At 43.9% G+C, this 21105-nt stretch overlaps 1 protein-coding gene across 1 annotated transcript in view; it reads right to left on the bottom strand.

Annotated features, from left to right (window-relative positions):
- LOC106637521 (neural cell adhesion molecule 2) overlaps positions 1-21105 on the bottom strand; it is a 34019-nt gene that overhangs the window by 5807 nt on the left and 7107 nt on the right. Inside the window, exons 2-7 of the mRNA XM_014350322.2 lie at positions 6409-6753; positions 5264-5572; positions 4905-5056; positions 4359-4500; positions 3940-4233; positions 313-702 (exon numbers count right to left, since the gene is read on the bottom strand). Coding sequence (XP_014205808.2) covers positions 313-702; positions 3940-4233; positions 4359-4500; positions 4905-5056; positions 5264-5572; positions 6409-6753 — 1632 coding nt within the window. The remainder of the gene's footprint in view (positions 1-312; positions 703-3939; positions 4234-4358; positions 4501-4904; positions 5057-5263; positions 5573-6408; positions 6754-21105) is intronic.

Genomic DNA, 21105 nt, shown 5'->3' on the forward strand with positions numbered 1-21105 from the left:
AAACGTAGTCTCTTATTTTGGAGAAAGTTACCTTACAGAAAAATAATTTAAAAACCGTGAATTTGAGCAAAGAGTCGCACGAATAAAACTATCGATAGATGAGTCCTTTCAAAGCTTCGGAAACCAAATGGAAATAAATCGCTGGATTTACTTTCGCGAGGCATATTCCTCTTATCTGTCATTGATATAAAACTGCGCGTGCCAGCCAAGAGCGAAAAAAAAAAAATTGGAGATCACCGAGAAATGGTAGAAAAAAAAACAAGAAACCAAAAGAATATCTGAGGGTCAGAGGACCATGCATGTAGAGCTTACTCATGCGATAGGCGTAGGGTCCAGTCGACTGTACAGCCGAGCAGTTCTGCAGAGGGTAGGGCTTCCCAGCAGCTATCAGTTGAAAGAGACAGGGCACCTTTTGGACGCCTATTTTGTTGGTAGCCTGGCACGATATGGTCCCGTAGTCCATGTCATTAGCTGGCGTGTAATTCAGCATCGAACCGTGCCAGTGACTTGTAATCAGGTGCTGGGGACGCACCTGGGCGTACCTCGTCGCCGGGACGCTCATCAGCTCGCCCGAGTTGTTGAACGTCCACTGAAAACTCGTGGGAGGTGGCTTGGACTGCACACCGCACACCAGTGATATCGTCTCTTGCTTCAGGGCCCCAACCACCTGCATCGTCGTTCCGTCCTTGCATACCGGCGCGTCTGTAAGTGCCCGTTGAAAAAGAAAAAAAAAAAAAATGCATTAAAACACGTAATTTTTTTTTTTCCTTTTCTTTTTTAAGTGCTCATAGCTGCGCCGTCACTTTAATTCCAAGTTTTAAGAGCAGCTGCCTCTTTTGCCTCGATTACATGAGATAATAGCAAGCCTCGGACTTGCACGCAAAGTCTCGAGTTGGGCAATGTTGGGAATCAGACTGAAGGTAAGTGCACGTGCACGAGGTGAAAATTACAGGTGCGAAATTTTACTTGAACGGTGGAAGTAGTAGAAGCAGCAGCAGCTGCATGCATAGTACGACCGACATTGCTGTAATTAACGTTACAGAGTTATCGCGACAGCTTGCAAGGCATGTTAATGTAAAATTGCGTTAATTGTACCTAAAAAGGGTCACACGCGCTCAAAACCTTTTTTTTCTCCTCTATTTTTGTGTAGACAAGTAGTAAATATAGCATGAATTTATAAAAAATAATGTAAGGAATTTGTGGCAGTTCAAAATCAAGCACGCAACACCATCGAAAATAGCAGTGCACGGTAGCACATATTCAAAAATAGGTGAGACATTTTATTCAGTAGAAAAATCAGTGCAACGTCAGACCTCTTTGAAATTTCAAATTTCAAAATTCAGTAGAAAAGTTAGTGCATATTCAGCCTTCTAGTTTAATAAAATGTAATAGGGTATTACATAGTAAAAATTACAGTATATTATAGTCAGGTATCAAAATGGAATTAAAAGATAAAAAATAAAACATTTAGTAGAAAAATCACTGTATAGTCAGCCGTGCACAATGATTTAAGAAATTTAGAGAGGCATTGACCAGCAAACAATTGTTTCGTATTTATTCGGCCATTTCAATTCGAAAAGTCTAAAATCACATCAATCAGTAGAAAAATCATTGTATAGTCAAACATGGCATTTTGTTTCAAGTAATTTGGAATGACATTGATCAGTAGAATAATCCATACTATAAACAGACAAGCGTTTTAACGGAAAACAAAAGCTCAAAAACAACATTATTCAGTAAGAAATTTATCGTATAGTCAAACATACAGTTTTTAAGTAGATTTAAAGTATGCTGTACAGTAGAAATATTTATACATGCTTAGACATGCGTTTTTATTAAAAACTATATTATTTAGTACAAAAAGCATAGTACTGTCAGATAGGTCATTTTATTTAAAAAAAATACTATAACACTGTTCAGTAGAAACATAAACGAATGGTCAGGCTTCCTGTTTCATAGTAACAACTCTGAAAAATAATATTATTCGTTTAAAACTTACAGAGTAGTTGGACATAAGTTTATATTCTACTCTACTCCTCAATAGAAAAGTCACTACATAAGTAGGAACACAATTTAATAACATAAGAACATTATTCGGAAGAAAATTAGTGCATCGTGAGCCCAGCGATTTATTTCAAACGATTTAGGTCAGAATTTCACAGTACAAAAATAATTTTGGTCAGACATGCGTTTTTATTACAAAAAAATGAGCAAAAAAATTATTGTATAACCATGTCAGACATACATTATCATGTTCATTCACGCGTTTTGACTTGAGAAGTCTAGAATCGTATTGTTCAGTAGAAAATTAATTGTATGGTCAGCCATATCTTTTAATTTCAAATATCTAGAACATTATTCAGTAGAAAAATCCTTAGATTATCAGACATTCACACTGATAAAAATATTCAAGTAGAAATATTATTCCATCGTCAGACTTGATTCAAATACAATATTATTGCGTAAAAAAAATTATCTCATAGTCAGACATACATTTTTTAAATAAATTTGAAAATTATTGTGTTCAATAGAAATATTAATACATAATCAGACATATATTAGAATAGCGTTATTCAGTATAAAGATATATGTAATGTCGTACATGAATTTTAATTGAAAACAGTGATTGATATTCAGTAGAAAAATCATTTTTTAGTCAGACATGTTGAATTCTTAAATGACTTTGATAAGTAGTAAACTTGTGTAGTCATTCATGCATCATGGATTATAAGACAAGAAATAACAAAATTTGATAAGAAACCATTGTATCATAGATATGCGTTTTTATGCAAATTGAAAATAAAAATTTCAGTAGAAATATAACTGTATGGTCAAACATGCCTTTCGATTAAAAAATTATAGAATAACATTTATTCATAAAAAAAACTACTTATGTTAGAACACTCTTTAAACTCTTTAATACAGATAGCACCGGATTAGCACGCATTGATTTTTTTAAACAAAAGAGTTGTAACAACACAATTCAGTAGATAAAGCATTACGTCGTTACACTCATAAATAAATTATTTTAAAATAGTAAGAGCATAATTAAGTAGAAAAGTCATTGTATAGTCAGACATATTAATTTCACATAAAAATGTTGTTAACTAACAAGGTGATTTGACAATAATTGTAACAATAATTATTAATAATAACAATGTTTAGCACTCTTATCGTTCGATTCAGAGTAAATAAACCTCGCTTCCAAACAAAGTCATGCACGGCTACCACGAAATAAACCTGTAACTACGATCATCACTAAAATAAAGCTGCAACAACATGATTTCGGACAATCGTCGCGTCTACGCGTATTCACCCGAAAGTAAACACGGAAATTTTAATTAAAACATCACCGAGTACGGGGCCACATTTATTCACCGAGACAGTTTAATTTTATCGTCTCGCGCCAGGACATCACATCCGCCAGCTGTCGACTCGCGCTGCTGCTTCTATAACACATATTTATCAATGAACATATACAGGTTCACGTGTGCCATTATTGGCCATTTGCGTAGTGAAGTTTACCGATCGCAATCACAACAGTAGTTGCAGTATTATGGATGCAATGTCCTCCACAATCCCAAAAAACGAGAGACCAAAGAACTAGTGGATTCAGTTTTCTTTTTTAAATGGTCAAAACGTTTGACGACACGTGCCATTTAGGTGAAATAAGTTTGTCGTTGGTAATTGCACTAAACAGAGGTCAAACGCGTGCGTGTTAAAAGGAGCCACGGTAAGGTAGTAGTACTCTGTAAGCCGATACGTTAATTCTAGCCTGCTGTGCATCTGAATACGAGGGGGCCACGAGGACGGAGCTTGCGGACGCGTGCGAATGCATGATAAACGAGGAGCCACCTTAATTGGCGAGAAGGGCGCGCATGCTTTGGCTATACCCCTTAATTACCCGGGCCCGGGGAGCGGGTAAGGTGCATTACTCACACATTACGTCGAGTGTGACCGGCCGGCTGATGGCTTTGCCCTCGTCGTTGGTGGCTTGGCAGGCGTACTCTCCCGCGGAGGCGCGGGTCACGCTCTGGAGTACGAGGGAGTTGCCGCCCGGCAGCATCACGTTGGCCGAGGCGTTCTTCTGGATTTCCCGGCCGTTCTTGAACCACACGAGTTTGTAAGCCGTTGGGTTCGACGTCACATCGCACTCGAAATACACGTCGTCGCCCTCGTTTATGTCCGTCGCTCGCAAACTCGAGCCCAGCTTGATTGATACTTGCGGGATGTCTGCGAGATTAGGGTGCGATTAGGAAGGAAAGGCGACGGCGAGAGGTGTTTGCGGATCGTTAACTTTCGCGAACGAGTTTGGTTTGCTTTTATAGTGTTGAAAAGGAAAGCTTTGGGAGACTCACAGTGCACCTCTAGCTGCCACTTGTCCTCAAGCGCGCTGGGAATGACGGGGTTCTCGGCTCTGCAGGTCAGATTTTTGCCGTCGTCCGCGATCGTTGGCACGTAACTTAGCGTACTCCTCGTCATGTTTGGGCCCTCTATCACCTGTGCAACACTTTTTTGTTCAACCACAATATCCCGAGTTTAAATACCCCGCTACGTGAACAATTTGAGTTTTGTACATATTTTTCAATTTTTACGGCCATTTTACCATTTAGATACAGCTGAACATAGTTCTATCATTGTATGAATGAACCAAGAGATGGAAACAATTTTGCTGATCGGAGTGCTGACTCTTACCCTATCAACTAACGATATTCTACAGAAGATTGAAGTACGCGAATTTGATAATTTTAATATCTCGATGACAACACATTGAATCTCGACCACGAATTCGTGGTAATTTCACCCATAAACGATTTTTGTAGATGAAAAATTAAATACAAAAGTCAATGGTGCACGCAGCCTGCAGTAGAAAAACAAAAACAAAAATAGGTAAGCATATTCACGTTTCTGGCCATCTCTTTGACTTGGTGGCTGCCCTTGTACCAAGTGATGACAGGCTCGGGCCTCGAGCCCGAACTTACGCATTCGATCTCGTAAGTACTCATGGCCACGAGGTAGGGCGCTTTGTTCGTAATATTAACCACCAGCGGCTTCACTGCAACGAAATCACGGCACTGTCATTTAGGAAGCCATGTTGAATCAATTAAAAGAGTGGAAATGGTTATAGCATCTTTGCTCTGAACGCTGATGCATCAACTGCACCTTCAAGCGAATATAAACCCTCCCACGTTTGGTATATCATTGGTCATAGATTGTACAAAAATAACAATAACTGAGTAAGAAAGGAAAACAGGTCACTCACAGTTAACATCGACGATGATCTCGGCAATTGTCGGGGCTACCAGGTCCGTGTTGCTGGCCTGGCAGATGAACTTGGCGCCGAGGAGGTTGCGCGCGACGCGGCCAAAATTCAACGGATTGACCGTCACGTCGTACTCGCGGGTGTAGCTCTCGTCGACGAGTCGGTCCTGCCAGTGCCAGGTGAGCCGCGGTGGTGGCCAGCCCCCCGACACCTCGCAGAACAGCACGAGCTCGCTGCCTTCGTTGAAGGCTTGCAGGTTTTTTGCCAGCACGTGCTCTCCCGTGTAGATTATCGGCGACTGCGGTGGAACTACTCGACAGGGGGGTCAGTACGGGTCTTAGCATGGGGCGGGCGAGTGCGCTTTTCCAAAGCTCGTGACGAGAAAGCAATGCTCTGCCCTTGGAAAAAATATTCGCTCGGACGATAAGTATACCGTTCGAGACTGGGGCACGACCGGCAGAGAACACCAAAGCTACTACAATGGTAATTTCGTCATTCATCAATGGTATTTTGGTTAAAAAAATAATCGACTGGCTAACAGTCGCGGCATAGGTGTTACAATCAGCTCAGGAACGGATTCTACTAACATCGAGTTAAGTTCGGGCGTCCGTGAAATTCTACACCGTTTCGACATCAGAGAATATTTAGGGAAATACGTGCGTGGACGTAATGTGCCGGTAATGCGTTACGATGTTAATTACAGGAGATTAATCGACCTGGCACTGACACGTTCGTAATTGATATTTTGGCTTTGGCCGTGCCATTCATCGATATTTTTTCCCCTATCCTTTTTTCTTTCACGATACATCTCGATGACTTTTTTTACGAAAACGGAGCGCCGATACTGTAGTTTTTTTTTTTTTTTTTTTCTTCTAAATCACACGTTTTTATTCCAAGATCGGTAATTTAACGATGCTCACTCGTACACTTGTGAGCATAAAACACACGGAGCACGCGATCCGACGAGCTCCCAGTCTCGAGTGTGAATTCCCATCTCGATGTCTGAATAATTCAACTGCCCTTCACGTACGTCCCCGCATCACTTCTAAATGTGTCATTTTGATAAATGTTCTCCCTCGACACCCCATATCGAACAAACAATCAAAAATCGATCGTTCCTTCTCTGCAAAAAAAAACCAACTCACCAATGACCGTGAGATTGAACCTCTGAGCTTTGGTGGGATTGTTGCGAAAGTCGATCCTGCACCTGTACAACCCAGCGTCCTCCGTCCTGAGCTCCCTGATCTGCAGCTCTGCCCTCTGGGGTGTCATGCGGACGCGCGCCCGCTCGCCCAACACGCTCGGGTTCGACCACTGCCTGCCCTCGATCAGCGCACCCTTGCGCCCGTCCACGCTGTAGATCGGCGAGCCCTCGTGGTCCGACTTGTACCAGAACACCATGTAAGCCTCCTCGCTCCGCGTCTGCGGTGTTATGTCGCACGCGAGGTGGGCCTCCCTGCCCGCGACCGAGGCCACCTCCACTGCTGGCACTGGAAACAGACAACAAACGGAACGGACCTTTATAGAGTGCCATTTTTTTTGTACAATTGTTCGGGGATAAGGGGACTACTGTGATAACACGTAATTAAATCGAGTGTCTTTCAACTGCATTTCACGATTATCCGAGTAGGAAGGGGTTTCGAGTACCACAGGGGGGATTTTTCAAAAAGCGCGGGCCTTTGAAGCGAAGAGCACCTGGAGCGGCGCGATTTATTAATATCAAGAGCGAGAGTCGGTGGGAGCGGAAAAGCAGGGTACGCGGAGGGGGTGAATTTACAACCGAGGCGTTTAAAGTCAAAAGAATTGCTCGGGCGAGTTATTATCATCATCGGGCGCTTTGCGAAGTAATAAAATGTAGGTCGCGGACGGGAGGGCTTTGCCGGGGAGGGATGTAATATAATGCAAATGCGAGCTCCTCCACGCTTCATAAGTAAGTGCACCGTTGGGGGGGAAAGGGTTTTTCATACAAAGATGCAAGCTTCGAGGGGAAAAACCGGCGCTGCTCTTTATTCCCAAATCTTTTAATTTATCATCGAACGAGAACTACTGGACCCTCCTTTTTTTTCGTTTGCTAAGCTGGCTTTGAATTTTCAAATGGAAGAATCCGGCTCGTGAAGAAGCCAATGAACATTTTTCTCCAACAAGTGCGACGTCGGATGGAGAACTTTACGAGTCCCCGAGGAACTTTTTACTGCCAAAATTATCTTCCGAATTTCTCAACTCTTTTATTTCTTCTTTATTCTCAACCCAACAAAAAGAATTTGAAATAGCAGTGACGCATCGCTGTCACTGGCACCGATGACCCTCTTCGTTGTATCAACGAAAGAATCCCTTGTCCCATTGTTTTTATTCAGCTAACGCTCGGTGTTCAACTCACCCGTACTCACGAAAATGGTACGGGGCACGCAACACGACATTACGCGTATACATTGCAAGGTGTGCAGTAACAAAGAGTTGGCTGCCGATGCCGATGAGTATAAACTCGGTGTGCGGCAACAACGCGCAAAACAACCAAAGGAAAGAAGGAGAGACAGGACGAAATGAATGGGTGTGTACACACGTATTGCGCACTGCGTCCACGCATACACGCACGACTCCCAAACGGGAGAGAAATATATTTATGTGCGCACATAAGGTACGAGCCGGTACATACACCTATGTATGCATGTATAGGTGTACTCGCGCAACAGCCAATTAATCGGTCGGGCCCCCTCGGATATTTACGATACCCGCGCGCACTCGAGAAAGAGAAAGATAGCCCCCCCCCCTTCCCAGCGCGGATGCTTTTATCGGACGCTCTACCGCCACCGCTCTACCGTACCATCAATTGTTCGGCCCCAGCTCATAATATGTGTATGGCCATAATACTTTCTCACATTATCGCTCTCCCTCTTTGTTTGTCTTTGCCGCTGTTGTTGTTGTTCCGCCCTTCCACGGACAACTGCCCACACGCTCCCCCGTAACTGTGTGTCCCGTGTATACGTGTGTTTAACTTTCGTGACGGAGGATGAAATTACGCGCCCACTGCAATCAATCTAATGGAATGAATAACGAAAAATCGTTATGGTGTGCTCGTCGCACGGGTGCCCAATACGTAGCTGGACTTGAAAACTTGCGGCTCGAGTTGATGGCCTCCGATGATTTTGTCATTTATAATGCACTTTTTGTTGTTCCTTTTCTTTCTTCGAACCGCAACGATCCGCGGTGCCCCACGGTGCGCGGTACACGTACGTTATTACCGATGTGGAGCCAAGCTAGAGCCTCGGAAATTAATCACCGGCCCCCGGCTTTTATTTCTCGAGCTCGTGCAAACGCGACTTGTGATGGGCACTATATGCGTGCGATTGCGCCTTTCGGCTTTGCTTTAAATCTCATTTGGGGCTGGCGTTCGCGCGTTAATGTGATTAATTGCTCCCCGAACGGTTTTGCCTTTGGATTTTCCGCGGTACCGGGACTCCCTCGGCTGCTCTGATATTTGCCCTGTACTAACTCGTACATGTGTATTATATATACGCTGTAGCATGTCGGTTGCGATAGACTCGTTAACTATAGTCGGGAAATATACGTATACCAGGGGGGCGTCGAGGGATTTGTATTTTTTTACCCCCCTCCCTAATGTTGTACTTGCCAAAAACGGTGTATTTCACCCCGTGAAATGAATAATTTCCAAAGTAATGGATTTTAAATTAATTTCCGCGTGCCCTCGTGAAATAAAATCCAACGTTTTAAAATTCATAGCTGCGCGTGTAAAGAGGCACCTGCTCTCGATCATATTTGTGTACGTGGGTGAAATTTACATATAGGGAGGAATATCCTCTAATTGCCTTATCGAGAGGACTCGTGCAAAATAAGTTACGTTCTTCGCTTCAGAAACGCGCTTTTGTGGCCCCCTGCTTTGTCTCGTCGCTATAATACCACGAGAGCATAGTGTATTATCGATGATGGGGTAAAAAAGCAGCGTTGCAACGATAACGCGTAAATAAAGGCGTCGCACACCCCGTGCATACGTTATACACGCACGTGGACGTGAGAGCGTAAATTATTAAACAATTTTACGAGAGCCTAACCTGCGGTTGGGGGTAGAGACGATCGTAAATTGGGACGGTTTATTTTCAATAAAATACACCCTTCGGGTGCGATTTCGGAAAAAGTATTTTTCGCTGATAATTTCCCATTTGAGTGCCATAAAAAAAAAATCTCTCCTTCGGCCAATTCGTTTTCGCATAAAAATGCTCCGTGTGGCGGGGCGGGGGTAAAAAACGAAGAGCCCCGAAGACTTAAGAGCTAAAGAAAGAGATATTGCTTGCGAAAGAGAGAGAGAGATGGGGGAAGCGTAATGGAGATGATCTTCGTTCGGAGGATTGTAAATTTTGTTAGCGTGTGTGTATTATATGGGTCAGCCATCGAACGCACAAGATGTGGGAAAAACTCATTTCCACTCGTTTGCTCGTTACTGCCGTGTGTTACTTTTAAATTAACATAATAGACGACGATGGTTAGATGTATATGCGGTACGTGGTTCTTAATTTCACGTGCACTTGATACTTGTATCGTCAGGTCCGAGTCGCGCATTTTATTTTTAACGACCCGTTTTAAATGTTAATCAACGAGAGCGTAGTACAACTTTTCTCCATCGAACTTTGAGGCGTATATTTTTCTTTTTCTTTTTTTTTTTTTTTTTTTTTTTTTTTAGTGCACTCCATTTCGCACTTTATTCCACGACTTTGCGAAACTTTGAAATTAATTTTTACACTCTTGCGCGCCAGCTGCTCCTCTCTTCTTCTTACACCCACCACCAGAGTTTCAACTAAAATTTTCCATTTGCATTTTCGAACTTCATTTCTCATCCGTGAGTAGGTGTGCGCCCACCACTGAGCTACGGTGTTAAAAAATAATCGACTACACTCAAAAATAACTGCACCTTCGTACTCGCGCACGTGCGCAATGAAATAAATGATACATGTCCGTACATCAAAAAGAGGGAGTCATTGTCATTGCAACTTCGTGAATTATCTAGCAACGTAGTGATAACTTTTACGCTTTAATTTGCTTAGCAATCATTTACATAGCATTGCATTTTCTCATAAATTGGACAGAAAAATAAAAACAGATACATCATAAGTAAGCAGGTATCATTGTGGGAGCCGAGAGCCGTTAAACTATGGTATTAAGATTTCAAAGGCAGTCATTTTTTCGCTCCTCGACGAGTGATGCCTGGCTCTTCGTACCCCTATCGCGTTACATTCCAATGGAGAAAAAAGGCCAACCCAAGAGACACAAAGTTTCCACTTGGTATCAACCGTTGGCGGTTCCCCTCTGCACTTGGCAAGGAAAAAAAAAAAAAAAGCTCCGATCGCCGTACGATGGGAACGCTAATGCCAGACACACACTCGTGTGTACGTGCCCCCCCCCCCCCCCCGCACGTGTACGCACGTGTTCGACTTGACTTTTCGCAGGAGCCCACGAGGCAATATAAAGCCGTTCCCCAGCGATTGTTTCGCGATGAAAGAGAGGAACGAGCTTGGCGTACACGTGCTCCCGACCGATTATCCGGGAAATAACTTTGCCGATACTTTCATCCCACTTTGTTGCCCCTCCCACCCCACGCGCCGCCGAGTTACATGTTATTTCACTTCTAATCTACTACGCTACTTTTTTTCTTCACTTCTTTCCTTCGTTTACAGTGGCAATAGCCTTTTATCGTTATGTTTGACTTGACGTCAATAACTGTACTTCAACGCTTCATTTGAAAAATTACCTATAATTTATCTCCTCGACGTTAATTCACGGTGCAAGCAGTCGAATCAATTTGGCTTGTCAATCGGACGTATGGTAACTGACGTGTTGGAAATTTGATGAACGAATAACTAATTGTGAGATAAAATTGAACTATTTTTAAAACTTTGACCACATCTCTGTTAAAAATCGTACATAAATAACTACACTAGTTACCCCGTTTTAATGGTTCAATAGTTAATTTGATTTCGCATTTTGACAGATGATATTGCGATCAAGTTACACGATTCACGAAGGTGAAAGGCTAAAACAGTCGATAGGTATGTACATTGGTAAGTGCGATCGGTGCTCCTTTCACGTTACAATGAACCGAATAAAATTTGCACACATGTTCAAGTGATACATTATTGGCATATCGTGTCAAACGACTTTACGAGCATTTTTGTATTTTTTGCCAAAACGAGATATAAATACTCGTTATACCAAAACGTGAGTGTGTAAGTGCGCGTATAGTATGTATGTCAAGAGAGAAGCGCCCCGTTGAGAACGCATGAAAATACATTCCCGAGACGATTCGTAGACAAAAAAAAAACAAAGTAGAAAAATATTTCGAGGCGCATACCCGCGTCGAAGGGAGTCTTGGGAAAATACCTATATGTACGTGTACGTCGGACATGACGTGTGTATAACAAACGGAATGTGACGTATGCGAGTGCATCGAAAAAAACAGCTCGGATGCGAGACAGACGCAGCCACTCATACTACCCGTACTGAGCTTGCGAAGAAAAAAAAAAAAATAAATAAATAAAAAAGAAAAAGAAAAAAAAAGAAAAAAATGCTGTAATTGCGTGGGAGCTGCTGCATCCAGCCTGGGAGGAGCGAGAGAGCGAGAAAATAATCTCATTAAAGTTTTACAATACCTCGTTACCCACCCCCTCCGCGTCTCTCTCTCTCCCTTTCTCTTCTTCATCCTGCAGTATACCCTACTGGCTACGACATCGTTTTCTCGTGCAGTGCAGTGAGCGCAGCACTCAACCTCTTTTGCCTCTCTCGGTCGCTTTCGTGTACGCGCATACCTACGTACACTGCCATCAGCAGCCCAGGGCTACTTGTCACGCCGACCTGCCGGAAAAAACTCTCGAGAGCGCGCGCGCGCGCCTTACTTTTCGTCCCTACCTTTTTTTTTTTTTTTTCTTCTTCTTGCTCCACCCCTACCTCTTCCTCTCGCTTCCTCCGACTCCGAAAATAACTCTGCTCCAAGTACGGATGATTGCCCGTTAATTGAGCTACTCGTCGCGTTGAGGGTGCCTACGCTCAACGTACCTCATAATTCCAGCGATTTTCAGTTGAAACCACGAGTGGCCCAATGCTCCCCTTTTTTTTTTTTTTTTCTTCCATGCTCTTTCTCCTAACCTTGTAAACTTATACTTTCGATTGTCGTAGCGTAGTTGATTAAGGCGTCGGACAAATTTTTATGAAATTTATAATGAAAAATGGCGATAAATCAGCCACTCGTTTTATCCATCGCAGATAGTAGGGCATATATATACAGAAAACCCATCGTTTTCCATATATTGTAAAACGAATTCGCTGCAGCTTAAAAGTTTACCAGTAATTACACAAGTAGGCTTCGAAACAACATAGCCCAGAGTGAGAGTACCGCGAAGCTCACTTCACTATTAAACCGACGGGGAATAATTACCCGAATAAATTTCCAAAGTTTTAAAGCGACTTCTGAACAGCTTACACCTACTCCGTGTGCGCGGGCACATAATATACCTGTATCCACAACGTGCACACGCCACTTGTAATAAAACAACGAGGTAAATAACAAAAACTCGTGGTGTTTTCCGGATAAGAGTCGATTAACCGACGACCCAAGAGCACTTTATTCGAATCGAAAGCCAGAAAAAGTTTGTTATCACTTTGATTAAAAAATCACCTGCAGCCATGTATTTTGCCTTGTAAATATATCCAACAGCAACGTAACCAGTCGAACGAGAGACAAAAGACTATAGTTGTGTGCACACATCACAAATCCCAGCCGTGCATTGGAAATAGAGAGAAAAAGACGGAGAGCTATAGTAACGGGGGGAAGGGGTGAAAGACGATCGTCCAAGAGATTAACGTCGGGTGAGAGGCAAAAAGGCCCGGCCGAACGCGGGGGATAATTGTTCCGGCGGATCTCGAGTGTTCTGTCCGATGTATCGACCGGCATGCGATCGCCCCCGCGCCGAGTTGTTTTATCATTCCGCCGACTCTTCTTCCTCTTCTTCTTTCGCCTTTCCGTCTATTCGACACTTTTGCTTTCTTCCGTGGCCGTGTTAATCGTGATCGACGCGAAGAAAAGAAAATAAGGTGTCGAGACCATCCGAAAGAAAACACGGGGACTTTTGTTCGGTCCATTATTGAGGTGCTTTCTTTCGTATATACAGAAAGAAAGGGGGAGAGGTCGGGCGACGTACGGCCAATTTGCGCTGACCAATCGAGGAATCTCGTTCCCCATTGTTTGCTCGAGGAGGGAGATATTTTTCTTTGGGAAAAATATGGATGTTTTTATTCTTTTCTTTGATAAACGAGAGAAATATTTTGCGGAAGTTACTGTGTACGCCCCGAGGTACAACTGAATTTCCCAGTTTGCATACTGCAGGGTTCGCTTACGGTAAAAATGTTTGTGAACCCCCCCCCCCCCCAAAAAAAAAAAAAGCGTCTATTTACACGAATTTCTCGTCCAAAATGTAAGCCCCAGTGCCCGCATTTTCTTATGTAAATAAAAGTGAAAACTGTCGACCGCCGGTACAAAATGAAAATCCAGTTGCGCACCTCTCCCTGCAGCGCGTACGTATCGATTTTTTCGGCTCTCCAGCTTTTAAAACGTGTCCAGCGGCACAAGAAAGCAAAAAATAGCGAAATAATCCAATACGCGAAAGTCCCAGGATATAAAAGGAGAGAGAGCAAAAAGCAAAGTGGGAGAAAAAGAGGCAACGAAAAACAGGGGTGAGGGGGGGGGGAAGCCTCGGCCAACGGGGATTTCGCGCCCAAGGAAACTGTACGCGAGGAGATTCTCGCTGGCTTTCCTACACTTTCCTCCCTTCTTCTTTCGTTTCCTCACCCTCTGCCCCTCACAGCCCCGACGTCTTTTTTACACCGGCGCTCTCCTTGCGTGACCTTAATTTGTTCGACCCAATAAGAAAGAGGAGGAGGAAAGAGCGTTGCATCAGACTATGCTATAGGTCGGGGCAAACTCGTTACGTGCATCGCCGCCTTGCAAAAGGGGGAGTAGAGAGGATGGAGCGAAAGAGGCCAACGACGGCCCCGTTCAATCAGGCCAAATGTTTTCATTTACAGGGTGATTTGCGTTGCGGGATGAAAATAAAAAATTAAAGAAAAAAAAATATATATATATTATATCCGCATGTACAAACGTATATAGTGCATAGTAGAGTAGGGTGAGCCTTCCCCTTTGGATTTTCTTTTTTTCTCACTCTGTTTATTTCAAAATTGCTCGTTAGTTGGCTGAAAACAAGGTTGTTGTTCTTTTTTTCCCCCGTGATGAACGACCGAGCGAGTAATTCCGGGGGGTCTTCCTTTTGTTGTTTTTGCTCCCACGGTAATCGCTTATTCATTTTCGGAGCTTTTTCGAGAGACTAGGCGTTTTTTTTCCTTCTCGGGGATGAAGATAGGAACGGCAATCAGTCAATACCGTCGACACACGATGTTTTGGTTGAGAAATGGTGTTCGTATCTTGCTTTCTCTCGGAGGAAGCTTTTTGTGAGGGACGAAAAATCGAACGTCGAGATTTTCGTCTTGCAAACAAAATGCACTCCCCCCCCCCCCCCGAAAAAAATTTTCGTCTCTACGCTTCAATGGAAGTGTGCGGCTCGAGGTATCTGGGTGTAATCAGTAGAACTTTCACGAAGGCTTTTTGTTCATCCTACCTGGCACAGTTTTTTTTTCTTCTTCTCTAATAGCATTTTTTACAAATAGCATTTTTTATCATTATTGTTTCTTTTTTTTAAATACAACTATGAACAATTCAAAGATGGTAATTATAATGACAAACTCCAGTAGACTTTTCTTTCCTGGTAAAAATATGAAGCCTTCCATGTAACGATGAGACCCAAAAACTCCAAATAAGTACTCGAAACATAAAACTAAAAAAGTATAAAAACAAAAAATCTCGAAACATCGCCCAAACAGTAGCGAAAAAAAAAAAACAAAAAACTCTCGCCTCGTACGTGCATAATTTATCAAAAAAGTTTTTACCCCGCCTAAACACGTATATTCCCCGGAACATGTTGCACCCGCAATTACGAGTCCTCGCGTCACGACTCCCCCCCCCCCCCCCCCACGACATAATATATACACGACGCAACAACGCACATCGTGATGCTGCTACCTTTCGTTTTATAACCTATTTTTTTTTTTTCTTGTTTTCATCGTCATTATTACTTTTTACTTCCTAGTTTCCCCCGCACATTCTAGCTCCCGCTCCACCAGCTCGTACACAACGTAAAAAACACGCGAGCGCGTCTAGAGCACTGCAAAAAACCTCCCCTTCGCCCCCTGGCATTTTAAACGGCCCAAGCACACCCCCCCCCCGACCCTGCATTTCAAAACGCGTGGGACGAAGAGGATACTTTTTCGACTGGAAACTTGGTACCCTGCACAGCCCTGCACCACCTCGGCCGTGGAGGAAATGGAAACAACGCTTGGGCTCACCCCCGGAAAACAATACGGCCAGTGGTTTTATTCGCGATTTGCCACAACGAGGGGAGTATACTTGGCAAAACGAATCCTTTCCGCCATTGGTGTTTTCCAATCCGTGCGCAGCCGGCGATGATAATTCATCATCGGATCCACGCGGCTGTCGGCGCAATCTGGAATTTACGGCCCCTCTCGCTCGCGTTAAAATGACTAATGAACCGTATTTCAATTCCAAAAATGCGTCCGTCAACCTGCACGTACATCGATGAGTCGGCGGGTCGTTCGGTAACTTGAGCCGAGATCTTTTTAAATTTCCGGGTGTTGAAAAAAATAGGAACGGAAAAATACGCCAACCGCTAATTACGCGCGTTTTCGCGAAACGAAGGGAGGAGGGGCCATTTGTTTGAAAACGCGTGGCCGAGAGTGCAATTGTTTTTTTTTTTCTCCCCCGTTGCACGCAAGGGCTTTAACAACGGAACCATCGTGACTGGCTTAATATTTTGGCAACTTTAATTACCGAGAGCCGCGACTGCTCGGGAGATACGAATAAAAACGGCATCAAGAATGAATTTCGGACCAACACAACAGCACGGGACACGCCGAAAAAAAAAAAAAAAATGATAATTCCTCTCGGGGGGAGGCAACGTATATATAAGCTCGCCTCTCGTGCTCGTTAGTAATTTATTTTTAATTTCGTTTGCACACACTTGGTGCCCTTAAAAATGCCCTGGTTGCCGAGTCCACGTGCGTTTCCACGAGATATGTATACGCCACGGTGCCGCCAACAATTTTGACCCTACCCTCTGGTCCGTCGGCAAGTCGGTGTGGGTGTACGTGCGACGGAAGGCTCGAGTGCCTCTCTTTGAAAATCCCACCTGGTTCTCCCACCAGCCTCGGGTCATCCTTTCGCGCGAGCTTCATTTTTCCAGCTCTCCTGTCTTTTTTACGCCTCACCCGCAGCTCCATTTGCTCTCCCTTGTTATGTTGCTATTTTTTTTTTTTTTTTTTTCTTTTTCTTTTTCCATTGTAGCGTGTATGCGCTTGACAAACTCTGGAGGCGACCACACACTTGGTGCAATATTTGTCGCCAAATGACGGGGTCCCTTGTTTCTTCCACCGGCTTTGTTTCGGCTTTCAACGCCGAGAGGATCGAGAGAGCCCCGTCGCTAAAATCCCGCGTCCTTGAGGACCTCTTTTGGTCGACCAGAGATGTGAGGAACGTTTTTTCTTTCAATACTCCTGCGAGTCCAAAAGTATTTCGGGCGAATAAATACCGTTTGTCACGAGTTTCCTTTGTTCCCTCGGTTTTCCGGGCGAGTGGCCGTGCGCGCGTGCAAACACATTTTTCTCAGCCAGACGGAGGCGTCAAAATATTTGCCGCTCGGTAAATCATCGCGAGACTCGTTCTCCTCCCGAATGGTTTTTTGCCTCCCTTTCGACGGGGCATCGGAGTTGCGGGAAAGACGCGCGATCTCCACCCACAAAAACAATACCAATGCGTTTTCTCGGACGAGGGAAAAATAAAAGTTAAATTTTTCCATTACATTGTGTCGAATGTGAGCGCACTTTGGTTGTAATTTCATGAATCGCGTATGCGTTTGGATCGGCTTCTGAATACTTTACGTCCGTTTCCGCTTTGATCTGTGGGTAAAACCGCGAAAACACACCTAATGCACCCGCACAAATCCAAATTCCAATTTCGGCATTCAACTTTGCCGTCGACCGCATATATAGTCGATCCGTCAAAGACCGGCCACACGAAAATCCGATCTCCCCGTCCGGCCGCTGGATTAGCGAAAATACAGAAATTGAACGAATCGCGGGATCAAAAAGCAAACATTGCCGGTGTAATTCATACGCGCCTCGTATTTCCATTTCCATCAAACGCGCGTCCCAAACTATAATGCGAACCCGCGGTGAAAGCCCTTCATTTCTGTAAAAGCTTTCGGTAATGTAATATTTTCAAGACAATTAGGGAAAAAGTTGATATCACGTCTATCCCGTTACACGTGCAAACCGAGCCATCCAAAGTGGAAGCTGTACGAGCATATTTCGCATTTTATGAATTTATACTCGAGCTCAAAGGGACACGTAGGGTTGCAGAGCCGATCAACACCCTCCGATGGATTTTACATCGGAAAAGCTGAAGGCACAAAAAAAACGGGGATCAAGATTTCCCAAAAAAAGAAAGCTCTCGTCGGATCCATCACATTCGACGGATTATTTATTTCCACGAGCCAACGGCTGAACAATTGGCGGTCCGACCGGTATCAATTACACGCTCGTGTGCCGCACGCGATGCCTAAGTCCGTGGCAATTAATCGTCGTTATTCGGTTCATTAGGCCCATCATCATTTTCTCTAATTGAGATAAATACTTTGGCTTGCAAACTGTAATTGTTACACCGTCGGCGCCAACCAAAAATGCGACTGACACATTGCTCACAGCTACATACTGCTCACATATATATGTGTATATTTGAGGAAAATGGAATAATGCACTGATTTATCGCTCTGGTTATTTGTACATATGTATGTGTGTGTGTGTATGTGACTAATCGGCCAGTGTTGTTGCAAATGAATCATCATAGCTGATACAGCCGTGATAAATCGCGATATGTCCGTGTGCGTGTATTACGAATTGTAGAGCGAAAATCATGGTGAGGCCAAAAATAAAGATTAAAACTCGTTGGACGGCTAATTTTACTCCCGCGTTCGTGTTACAGAACAAGGGGTAATTGGTTGTTTGACGTTAACAAGAGGGATTTAATGGACTGCTATTGCTAATTTACCTCGTATAATCGAGAACCGATCAAACAAGGTTTACGTTTTTCACGTGGCATTGACTCGGTATATCGATTCGATGTAAAAGCTCCGGGGGTATACAAATGTTTTGCCAACCATATAGTGACACTCGAGCACATCCACACGTGTATATTTTGAAAGTCAAAGGTACTCTGCAAGCGGCTCTTGAAACAGAGACGCATCACATAATTTTCGAAAAATCCCTGCATTTGAAGGAATTTGCCGGTCCCCAAGCTGGCAGATTAGTCTTTTGACTCAATGGGAAAACCAAAGCCCTCGGAAAAGCAGCTTAGCATTTCTTCCGTCGATTCAAAGCAAAATGCCTCTCTAACGAGTATCACTTTAAAGCCGAAGCTCCACCGAGAGAGCTTTGCTGTAAATAAATAACCAAGGAGAAAAGCAGCTCGAGTCAAGTACTAATACCTCATTAATTTCCGCGAAAACTTACCATTTAACGACTTTGAATTTTCATCGAAGGAACAAGAAAAAAAAAAAAAGAAAAAAAGGATAAAGCTCGCTTTGGCGCATTTCAATACTTTATATTTCAATTGAGAGCGCAGCCGCTCCCGTTGCGTAATATCCATTGTGCCCCGAGAGATAGGAAAAAAAAGAGCGAGATCGAACGACGAAAAGGGAGAAAGAAATCCATACGCGTGTATACATATACACTTATTGCCGCGGGGGGGGGGGGGCAAAAATGCGAAAGCACGGCTACATTGCGTCGGGCACGTACGGTCGATCTCAGGCTTCCGCGTGTCCGTATATACGTACACACGTGTACGCGAAAGCCCACGCGTTGGCCCGAGTACATATTATACACCCCGATCGTCCCGCTCTACCTCCCTCGGTAGGGAATTTTAGTCCAGCAGCTAAACTCGGAAGCTCCGTTTATCTCATTTTACGAATCGCAACTTTTGGGACCACCGGCAGTAGCCTCTATCTCTTTTTCGGCCAAAGTTCCACACGCTCCATTTGTTGGCAATGCCTCTCTCGAGAGAGAGATGGAGAATTAGAGGGGCCGCGCGAGCATCTTTTTCCCTCCCCCATGGAGAGCGTCTTTGTTTTTTCCTCCCAGCCTCGTTGTGTATCTCCCTCCTCCCCTTTTTACGTAAGAGATTGCGTTACGGTCCGCGCACTCTTGGAGCAGCGCTTTTTCAGTCCCACTCCCTTTTTGTCGACTTAATCCTCTTTTTCTCCCATCCCCCCCCCCTTTCTCTTCGTTGTATTAATGAAATGTATCGTGGCATCCCCTACAGACGGGGTACACGGTTATTTTTATAGCCTGCGCTACAGCGTATATTTGCCAATGTGGGGCAGTAAGTGAACGCGAGGATCGAGCACGTTGTTGGTTCTTTGGCATTTTTTACATCGCCGTAACTCAATTTGTTGGCGTTATCGTTTTCCCCGTGTTTTTTTTTTTTTTTTTTCATTCAACGGTGTTATTGTGGATGTCCCGAATTGGATAAGCTCGCTCGGACAGTCTGAGATACGACTGTGGTAAAAAATTCTTTGAATCACGTATCTGTTGTGTTATACTGTAACTTGTATGTTTGCGTAAATCAACTGGGATGAGACCGCAAATCACATATTTTTCATTACATTATTTACCCAAGGCGCAAATAAAAAATAACTATTTGCTTATCCATCCATCTTTTTTCGTTCGGAAGTATGATGGCTTTGATCTCGAAAAAATACCACTACTTTGCAAGTCCAACTCGTTACTTTGCATATTACGACGGAGAAGTAAAAAGAAATTTTTATGGATGAAAAGACGCTGCCAGCAGCGACAAACTTTCCGATGTTTCAGCTATACGTATACAGACGTTGTGTCCTCGAAAAAAATAAAAATAAACAGATAAAAGCTAATAAAGCATATATGTATAGACGGTAACGTAAACAAGCCCAGGGGGAAGGTCGCGGGCGGCAAAATTAGCTAATTAAAAAAAATTGTCCATCACCGATGGGGCTGGGCAAACATTTGCTCGAAACTCGGCCGTAAAAACACTCGAAGGAACATTCACAATCTGCCATCGACCCGGCATAATTACATCGCCGTCGCAGACACTCGAGACTTTTCACCGGGACGATGTTTCGCAAGAAGCACCCCCCGACCCCCTTCACCCGTGAAAGAACCTACAGCAGCGTCCTTAAATGGAAACATCCTTCCACCCGCGACTTTCTTCAACTTCCAAAGGGGGGATGTTTACCATTAAGAAATGCGGAGGAATCCGCGATCTAGACATTTAATTGCAATTATCACCACGGCAGGGGGACAGGGGCCGTGTTTGTATTCCCGGGGAGAGCGCGCGTTTTGATAATTTCAGCGCTCTCTGAAACTTTTCTCTTTGAATTCCGCGCAAGCTACCGGGCAAAGTTAATGTCGCGCGAGTGTTTTTGCGGTCTGCGGACTAGCTCGCCCGCGTGAGTATACAAACGGGGGGGAAGCCGATTAATCGTCAATTGTTGGCTGGATAGTGATTTTCAATGGCTCGAAAAAATTCGAGACTTCCCGAAAGAGTATTTTACAAAGCGCATGAGTTTCCGGCTCATTTCCGTTAGAGCGAAATTTCTTTTGGACTTTTCCCCCGGAGAGTA

Source organism: Copidosoma floridanum, unplaced genomic scaffold (assembly GCF_036245765.1).
Source record: "Copidosoma floridanum isolate Cflo_tuat_1 unplaced genomic scaffold, Cflo_Japanese_pri ptg000013l, whole genome shotgun sequence".
Classification (NCBI taxonomy): Eukaryota; Metazoa; Arthropoda; class Insecta; order Hymenoptera; family Encyrtidae; genus Copidosoma; species Copidosoma floridanum.